The sequence below is a fragment of the Herpailurus yagouaroundi genome, unplaced genomic scaffold (genome assembly GCF_014898765.1).
Source record: "Herpailurus yagouaroundi ecotype Mexico unplaced genomic scaffold, PumYag 163, whole genome shotgun sequence".
NCBI classification, from domain to species: domain Eukaryota; kingdom Metazoa; phylum Chordata; class Mammalia; order Carnivora; family Felidae; genus Herpailurus; species Herpailurus yagouaroundi.
This window is the reverse complement of record NW_024412404.1, coordinates 51,475,693-51,485,915: the sequence shown is the minus strand read 5'-3', so window position 1 is coordinate 51,485,915 and position 10,223 is coordinate 51,475,693. Positions and strand designations below refer to the sequence as shown.

Sequence of the window (10,223 nt, the reverse complement as noted above, 5' to 3'; positions counted from 1 at the left end):
AAAAAAAAAAAAAAAAGAGTTGCACACTTTACTGACTAAACCAGCCAGGCTCCCTGAGATCTTTCTTTTTTATTAATAGGGGTGTTTATAGCTATAATCTTCCCTCTAAAGACTGCTTTAGATACAACCCTAAAGTTTTGGTATGTTGTGTCTTTATTTTCATTCACCACCTTGTATTTTCTAATTTTCCTTATGATTTCTTCCATTAGTTATTGAGGTGTTAATTTTTACATATTTGTGATTTTCTCAGATTACTTGGCTGTTATTGATTCTAGTTTCATTCCATTCTGGTTGAAGAACATGCTTTATATGATTTCAATCTTTTACGTTTATAGAGGTTTGTTTTATGACCTAGCATATGTTCAGTACTGGAGAAAGTTCCATGCATACTTGATGAGCATGTGTATTCTTCTCTGGTTGGGTGGAATGTTGTATAAATGTGTTAGATCCAGTTCTATAATTTTGCTCGTCTCCTATTTCCTTGTGAATCTTCTGTGTACTTCTGTCCATTATTGAAGGATAAGTTTCCAACTATCAATTGCCTTCTTCATTTCTGTCAGTTTTTGGTTCATGTATTTTGGTGCTATGTTATTAGGTACATATATACTTAGAATTATTATAGATTGTCCATTTAACCATCATGAAATATTCCTCTTTATCTCCGGTAACATTTGTTTTTTTTTAGTTTATTTTGCATCTTAGTATATCCACCCCTCTTATGGTTGTTTGCAAGCTGTATCTTTTTACATCCTTTTCTTTTAGTCTGAATCTTTGAATTTAAAATCCCTCTTATAGATAGCATATTGTTGGATCTTGTTTTTTTATTCCAGTGTGATAATCTCTGCCTTTTGATGTGATTATTTAACACAATCTCACTTAATGTTGTTATTGACAGTGGATTTCTGTCTGCCATTTTTTCCCTATATGTATCATGTCTATTTTGTTCCCGTTCCCCCCTTACTGCTTTCTTATGCATTAAGTAAATATGTAACATTTAAATTTCTTTCATATTTTCACTATATTTTTTTATTTCCTTAGTGATTGTTCTGGAGCTTACTATATACATCTTACCAGAATCTGTGTCAGCTTTATACTTACTTCTAATGAGATTTAGAATTATCGCTAACATTTACTTTTGATTTCTGTGTTTGAAGTATATTCATTACTTCCTCTGTGTTCCTTTTCATTGTTTATATTTATTTAAAGTGTTGGTGGCCTACTTGGTATAGCTATGAAAATAACTGGAAATAATTTTCTTTTCAGTTAGAATCAAGAATAGAGGAACTTAGTAAAGAAGTTAAAGCTTCCAAAGATAAACTAGTAGCTCAAGACATTGCAGCTAAAAATGCAGTTCAGCAGTTACATAAAGAGATGGCCCATCGAATGGAACAGGTATTTTTCAAATCAATATCATTATTAACTTGATATTCTGGTGACTCTTTCTTGTTTATTATAAACTAACTTGTTAGACTGTTTTGAGTATCAGTGGTATCTTAAGAATAGGTAATTAATCTTTTTAAAAAATGCTAAAGCAATGCATAAATACATGCTAACTACAAAAATATTTTTAAAATTAAGGAAGTATATAGAAAAAAAAGTGAAAGTCCTCCTTCATTTGTACTTCTCTCTTCCTGCCCCCAATCCCTTTATATCCCACTCCTTGTTCTGTAGTAATTATTAATACTTTGGTTATGTATCTTACCACATACATAGGTATGTCACACAAGCTTATGTGTATGTATTCATATACTTATTCCTCCTACTTTTTTTTTTTTACGTTTTATTTATTTTTGAGAGAGAGAGACAGCGTGAGCAGGGGAGGGATAGAGAGAGGGGGAGATACAGAATCCGAATACAGGCTCCAGGCTCTGAGCTGTCAGCCCAGAGCCCAACGTGGGGCTCGAACTCACAAACTGTGAGGTCATGGTATGAGCCAAAGTCGGATGCTTAGCTGACTGAGCCACTCAGGTGTCCCCTGATTCCTCCTACTTGATTGGAATCTTACTGTATATCTTTTTGGGGGGTTTCCTACTTAATTCATTTTGGTAACCTTTTTGAGTTGGTATATATGGATTTCAGAAGAGATCATTTTAAGTATTGTTTTTGTGTTATTATTGCCTGCACTCTTAAGTATAGGATCTTAGTCATCTTCATTTCTCTATTCATAAAACCTAGCATAATGCCTAACAATTGGTCCTTATAGTGAATTGAATCAGAAAGTGTTACCTGCCTGCTAACACTGTCAGTGAGATGGATCCTGTTCTTTCTGCCCTAAAGCTACTATCATAGGTAGCTTTCTGGAAGAACTTTAGCAAACAGTTGGTCCTCAACCTTTATTTCTGTGATTCTTTACAATATGATGATTTAAAATCTATGCTCTCAGCTCTCAAACTTTTTGTACTAATTGAAGAGAAATATAGAGGATGAGACCTTAAGAATTTGTTGGTTTTGGTAGACTCAAACGTAACTGATAATTAGAACCACCAAGCTTTTTAAAAAATGTATTCTTGGGGCGCCTGGGTGGCACAGTCGGTTAAGCGCCCGACTTCAGCCAGGTCACGATCTCGCGGTCCGTGAGTTCGAGCCCCGCGTCGGGCTCTGGGCTGATGGCCCAGAGCCTGGAGCCTGTTTCCGATTCTGTGTCTCCCTCTCTCTCTGCCCCTCCCCCATTCATGCTCTGTCTCTCTCTGTCCCAAAAAATAAATAAACGTTGAAAAAAAAAAATTAAAAAAAAAATGTATTCTTTAGAGTTTATTATATTTTCAAATAAAAACAAAATAGTAGTTGGATATATACAATAACAATTCAAACAGTAAAAAATGAGGCTTCTTCCAAACATTTTCTCCCATTTTCCCCCTTCCCAGAGGTAACCATTGATGCCAGTTTCCTGTGTATTTTCCCCAAATGTTTATTGCCTAGACAAGCATGTGTGTATTCTCCTTCCTTCCATCCCCCCTTTTTAAAATAATTGGCAACATGCTGCATTCACTACTATGTAATTGTTCTCTCTATAATGATGAAAAGTATAGGTGAAGTTATTAACATTAGCTAATGTATTGAGATTTAGCTATGGGCCAGGCCACGTTCAAAGCACTTTACAACTTATGTAATCTTCACAACAACCCTATGAAGTGGGTATTATGGTGTAGATTTTGGAATTCATTTCATTTAAATATTTATAGATCTGCTTCATTCCTTTTTACCCCTACCTTTGCCTGTCAACTTTTTGAAAAATTTTAAGCCTGTAGAAAAGATGAAAGAATAGTAAAATGAACACTGTTTTATCCTTCATGTAGAGTCACCAAACCTGGTTAAATTTTATTTAGAAGTAGATTCCCAGCATGAGTGTGCACCTGTTTACGCACACACAGTACATTCCCCAGTTTAATTTTCCAGCTTGAGGTTTCTCCATTTCTCAGACTGCAGGTAGAATGAATACGAACTTCAAACTTCCAAGAGGGTAGGCTTACATTATAAATTCTCAAGGACTTCCAGCATGTTCCCTTTATACCCCCATTCCTGGATTGGGAAATGTCCACAGGGCAATGAAGAGTTCAGGCCTAGCATACCATTCTGGATTCCTGCTTCCTCTTAGCTTCTTGGGCCCTGGGGGTTTCTCATACTTTGTTGTGAGCTCAACTGTTTATTAAAAGAATATTTGTTGTATTTCATCTAAATTTTTGGTGTTTTAGATGGGGATGGTTTATCTACCATATTTTGAGACCAGAACATCTTACATTTTATCTTAATTTTAACTGGGTATTGAATCCTATTGATTATCTTATTCATGCTTTCTGTGTGTTTATCCAAGTCAGTGATAAATATCTTAAACTGGTCAAATCCAAAGACTTACTGGCTCCTCTTCCTTTATCTGTACCCTAAATGGACAGACTTTTTGCAGAAGCTTAAGCAATAGTTACTGTATGATCTTGTTTAATACTTCCAACAGTTCTGGGAAGTAGGTGCTGCCATCATCTGGGTTGAGACCTAGAGATGTGAACACTCAGCACCCCACATTATTCCTTTGCAGCTGATCCACGGATGACCGAGTAACAGGACATCCCTCGCATAGTCAAGAACCTCATAATATTTTACTTTATTTTAATTGTCTTTTTTCTGGTTTTTCTGCTTCCCATCTCTCAATTTCAGGGAAGCTACCATCCTGCCACCAGTTATCTTACTAATTTGTTTAATAAAAGGTTTGATTTATAAATCCTTTGGCTTCCCATTGCCTGTAGGATAAAATCTCAACTCATTAGCATGATAAGAGAAGCCCTTCTTCCTTTGAAGATTTAATCTCTAATTAAATCTGTTTCATAACTACTTCCCCCCCACCCCAGTCCAACCAACATGCTAAATTTAAATCCTCCAAAATGTCTTGATATCCTCAAAAAAATTATGCTATTTTATACAACTAGGCATTTGCGCTTTTGTTCATGTTATATGTATATATGTTGTTTATATAACGTGTAAACATTTTGTTTATATGTTATTCATACCTAGATAATGAGCTTTTCTGGGACAGAAGCCACAACTTGTTCTTTGTGTTTCCAAAAGCTAATACATTATCTGAACATCAACTTATGAAACTAGACTTCTTTTTAAGTTGATATTATCATTAATTGCTTTTCCTAAGAACAGTTATTCAGTTATCTAAAAATATAGCTAATTCCGTTAACCAGTTCCAGCACAGTTTTCTCAATTTTTGTCCACAATTACATCATGAAATCCTCAGGGATCTCTGACATTCCTATTCCAATATTTCCCTTAATTTTTCCTGAAAATTAACAGGTTATTTCAGTGGGGGGGGGGCCCAATTGGACAATTTTGAAAAGTATTTGTATAGTATTCTGAGTGTCTACTAGATGTGCTTATCAGCTATAACAGAACTTCATGAAACGTTCTTTGTCGTGTACTTTTCATCAGACCATGGTAGCTTTACCTACATTCTTTTTAATGTTATATCTTCTTCAATTCAGTTATAGTATCAGTTGGTATTTACCACAAGATGCCAATGAAAAGCTCTAAAGTTTAAGGTTTCATCTTTTGTAACATAAATATGTGTTCCATCATATTTGCAAGCTATGAGTGTAAATTTACTTAAATGAAGGGCTATCTGTAGAAGTTTTCATTGCATGAAACTTCAGAATATGGAGTACTGGTTTATATTAACAGAATTTTGAGAGTATATAGATATCACAATCCAATTAGGTATTTTTTTTTTAACGTTTATTTATTTTTGAGACAGAGAGACACAGAGCATGAATGGGGGAGGGTCAGAGGGAGGGAGACACAGAATCCGAAACAGGCTCCAGGCTCTGAGCTGTCAGCACAGAGCCAGACGCGGGGCTCGAACTCACGGACCGCGAGATCATGACCTGAGCCAAAGTCAGCCGCTTAACCGACTGAGCCACCAAGGCGCCCCTAGATATTTTTTTATTAAGTGAAAAACTTTAGAAAAGTTTTCATATACAAGGAATCAGATGATCATTCATTAGCCTACAGTTAGCAAGGGAGCTAAGATTTTTAGATTTTAGGAATTGTCAGGCATATAGTCAGGGTCCTGGCAGAAAACAGAAACTGCCGATTTGAGAATGTAGTGAAAGGACTCTTTACAAAAAAGTATGGACAAGGTTTAGGGGACCCAAAGGAAAATGCGGGGTCTTGAGATGCTAGAGGAGCCACTGTTACTCTTTGGGCTAAAGGAATAAGGAGAGGGAGCAGGTAATGCAACTCAGAAGGGTTAGTTGTATAGTGTGGACACCTGACACAGACAGTGGCCTTCCGTGAACCTGTGGTGACTCTGGAGGAGCCAGATCTCACTCTTTGCCTGTAGTTCTGATCTGCCTAATGCCTCCCGTTGACTGAATCCAACCGGAAGTATGAGGGCAAGGGAACTTATTGATACGGTCCATGATAGTCATCTTCCCAAAGCACAGGGTGGGATAGGAAAGAGTGGAAGAGTGGATCTGGAGGAGTAAATGGGAAACAGTAGCTATGTCAGCCAAAGTAAAAGGAATAGGAAAGAGTAAAAGCAAATAGTAGTGATAGTAATTTATTGGCTGTATCTTTTTTCTATAATTCTGAATTTTTCCTTTCATTTAAAAATTTCATGACACAGGCCTGAGAATGTTGTGCAAAAAAACCCCAAAAATACATTGGTGATATTGTAGAAAAATTTTATTTTATTATTTTTTTGTTATTTAAAATTATTTTTAAAGTTTATTTATTTTGAGAGAGAGCATAAGCAGGGGAGGGTGGGGGGGGACAGAGGATCTGAAGCAGGCTCTGTGCTGACAGCAGAGAGCCCTACGTGGGACTTGAAATCACGAACCATGAGATCATGACCTGAGCCAAAGTCAGATGTTTAACTGACTGAGCCACCCAGGCACCCCTGTTATTTTTTTAACATTTGTTCTTGAGAGGGAGGGAGAGAGAAGGGGATGGGCAGAGAGCAAGGGAGATAGCAGATCTGATCTGTTGTCAGGGCAGAGTCAGATGTGGGGCTCGAGCTCATGAAGTGTGAAATCATGACCAGAGCCAAAGTTGGATGCTTAACCCACTGAGTCACTCGGGTGCCCCAAGTATTACTTATTTTGATTGATTTTGATTTTGTTTTGCAAAAAAAGTTTTATTAATGCTGGATATTTTTTCAAAGGCCAACAAAAAATGTGAAGAGGCACGCCAGGAAAAAGAAGCAATGGTAATGAAGTATGTAAGAGGCGAGAAGGAATCTTTAGACCTTCGAAAGGAAAAAGAGATACTTGAAAGAAAGCTCAGAGATGCAAATAAAGAATCCGAGAAAAACACTAACAAAATTAAGCAGCTTTCTCAGGAGAAAGGACGGTTGCACCAGCTGTATGAGACAAAGGTATAACTTGGTGCTGTTGTACCTTAGTTGAAATGTATTCTTTTTGCTTTTCTTCAATCAAATAATCATAACTTGATGTGGTTAAGTCACTATTAAACATAAAGTGGTTTTTGCTAGTTTGCCTTCTAAGAACATGAATGTTTTAGTAACTTTAATATCTCATTACTTGTCTGTGAAAAGTCTTTGCTGGGAAAAAATGAGATTGACACATGTTTATTAAATAACCTTTTCTTGACAGGTATTTTTTTAAAGTCCTCTTTTAATATCTATATGTTGAAGAAATGAGAGTTCTGCTTCAAAACATTTTATTTTGGTAAAATATATACATAGTATGATCAAGATGTAAACAATTTTTCAGCCAGAAGTATACAATTTGACTGAATCTCAATGTAACAGTTATTTATCATAGAATAGAATTTATATTTTTCTTGTAGAAAAACATGTTCTTCTTAGATGCTTCCCCAAAAGATTTAATTACTGGCTTTTTTAGAGTCCTTGCTGTTAACTAGCTGCCTCATGGCATGGTCTTATTTCTAGTGGATTATCATTTCTTGATGATGAATGTTATTTTTTTTTATAAATTAACTTTTAGTTCAGAAATGTTGTCATTGTTCTCAGGAATTCTGGAAAAATTTAATTTGTATTTTGCCTGAATGCCAGCCAGTTGAGAAGAATCATGAAGGTGTACTTGTACTTGCAACGTATCTAGTTGGTTAAAATGTAAATGTTAATCATCTTATGTCTATTAATTTGATTTAGGGTTTTGCTACTCTCTTAATCATTTGAACTTTAAATTAGGTTTACGGCTTGTAGGTTATAATATGCTAGCCCCTGAAATACAGTGTTAATTGCACTGATTATTTTGATGAGGCATAAAAGATGCACAAAGAGTTGGTTGATTGTGTAAGTGAAAAATATGACCTAGTGATATTGTTTTAGGAAAGTGAAACTACTAGACTCACCAGAGAAATTGACAAATTAAAAGAAGATATCAACTCTCATGTCATAAAAGTAAAATGGGCACAAAACAAATTAAAAGCAGAAATGGATTCACACAAGGTAAGTACTGTCATGCAATGGAAAAATTATTAAAACCAGTTTTAAGAGCAAATGCAATAATAGTTAATGAGGCATAAAGCTTAATTTAGTGACTTCTGTGGAGTAGGTGGGGCCTAAATATTTGGTAATTGTGAAAAGGTATTTCCTTGCATGATTTACATATTAAATTACACTATTAAATTTTATTATAAATTTTAAAAATATTAAACTTTGTCATTCATTGTTTATAAATCCAAAATTGATTTTGTTCTTTAAGCATTTTTTGATATCTATATTTAATATTAAACATTGTCAGAAATTTAGGGGAAAGAGGGGAGTCTGTGGGTTATTTATAAAAATTAAAAGTAAACTCTGAAAATTTAAAAGGAATGTCAGTGATGCTAAGATTCTTATAATCAAGAAATATAAATTTTTGTTTATGTGGTGCCTGGGTGACTCAGTCGGTTGCACGTCTGACTCTTGACTTCAACTCAGGTCATAATCCCAGAGTTGTGGGATTGAGCCCCATGTGTGCCACCAAGTGTGGAGCCTGCTTAATGTTCTCTCTCTCCCTCTGTCCCCTGCCCCTCCCCAGCTTATATGCACCCTTGTGCACTCCCACTCGCTCTCTCAAAAATAAAAGAAAATAGAGGCACCTGGGTGGCTCAGTTGGTTAAAAGTGTCGGACTTCGGCTCAGGTCATGATCTCGCGGTTCGTGAGTTTGAGCCCTGTGTTGGGCTCTGTGCTGACAGCTGGGAGCCTGGAACCTGCTTCAGATTCTGTGTGACTCTCTCTCTCTCTCTCTCTCTCTGCCCCTCCCTGACATGTGCACGCACATGCATGCTCTCTCTCTCAAAAATAAACATTTAATACAATTTTTTAATTAAAAAATAAATATAAATTTTTATTTTAATAAGAGTATAATAAAGATATTAAGAATGTTTCCATATCTGTTTACTATGAATATAATTGCATTGGTATTATGCCTCATGAGTATCATTTAAAAAAAATATAATGATAAGTGATCCTAAAGGCTGGTATGTGATGCCATGATTTTAAGCACCAACTGAAGATGATAGATGTGAAGTAAAAGAACAACTTCAAAATAGGATTTAAACTGAAGAGCAGTATTATTTATAACAATTGCCAAGTTTTCAAAAATAAGATTAATGATATTGTTTAAAACCATAATCATAGGTTATCTCACTAAATAATTGTAAGTAGAACTGTTAATAACCTTTGGATATTTGCATATAATATTGTCAGAGAAAACTGTTGGGAGAAGTGTTGACGGTGGTGACAGAATAGAGAATGGCAGCTGTCCTCGAGTTCTGAGCTAAATGCTGATCCGCACAGGAGTGTTGACGAGCTACACAGTCAGAGAAGGAATTAGGATCGGAAATCCTTGCAGTTCACACAGGCAGGGCTGTAAATCATTTAAAATTTCCCTTTACTTTCAGTTACAGAATGAAGAATTAAAATTCCAAATCCTACATCGTGATAATGATTTCCAAAGTATCCAAATTGCTTCAAGATCTGAATATAATAGTGGGTCATATCTAATATCTGTGGCACTTTTCTCCTCATTATCTCTAGCCCTAAGGGATGGGATGCTGCAACTTATCAGAATACTAGCATTGGAGCGTGAAAAGTGAAAGGCTAACATTTGGTCTTCTGTGACCATATGTGTTAAAAAATTGGTAATAATAGATATTTAATGGCAGCTTTGAGGTGAGATGAAACCAGATACTTTGTAAGTAGGTTAGAGAATTAGTTTAAGGCTGACATAATGAGGTCACGTGGTGTGGATTGCTAGAAAACGAAAATAAGCATATTGACCTAGGATGTGGAAATTAGAAATTAACCAGTTTTTTTTTTTAAGGCATTTATTAACCAGCAGGTGTTTAACTGGGCCTTCCTCTGTGCACAGCACTGTATGAAATAATATGGATGCTGTAAAAGCCATGGAGGACACAGTAATTGCTTTGAGAGAGTGTCTGGGATGGGATCCTGGTTACCTGTTTTACGTTATTTACCTAGTAGATGTGAGGTGGCGTCTCTAGATCAAAGGATACAAAGATTTAATGACCGTCTAGGCAGTATAGGCCACCTTTTAAAATGTGAACAAGAGCCAGGACTCTTGTAAGTTTTTCTCCAGGCACCCTTTCCAATTTCTGGTTTCTGCCCACCCAGTCCTAGGTATTAATATTGAAGTTCTGGATGTTACTGGATTCACTGTGATCGTTAACCGCTGAGCAGGCCTCCAGAGGTATTACCAGAAACTAAGTCTTAGTTAGATCGGATAGCTCCTTC

At 35.9% G+C, this 10,223-nt stretch overlaps 1 protein-coding gene across 2 annotated transcripts in view; it reads left to right on the top strand.

The window, feature by feature from the left end:
* The window catches only part of CCDC186 (coiled-coil domain containing 186), a 54,231-nt gene that overhangs the window by 22,734 nt on the left and 21,274 nt on the right, over positions 1–10,223 (top strand). For both annotated transcript variants that reach the window (XM_040486507.1, XM_040486508.1), the window contains exons 4-6: positions 1,264–1,392; positions 6,659–6,871; positions 7,811–7,930. In XM_040486507.1, the coding sequence (XP_040342441.1) occupies positions 1,264–1,392; positions 6,659–6,871; positions 7,811–7,930 (462 nt within the window). The remainder of the gene's footprint in view (positions 1–1,263; positions 1,393–6,658; positions 6,872–7,810; positions 7,931–10,223) is intronic.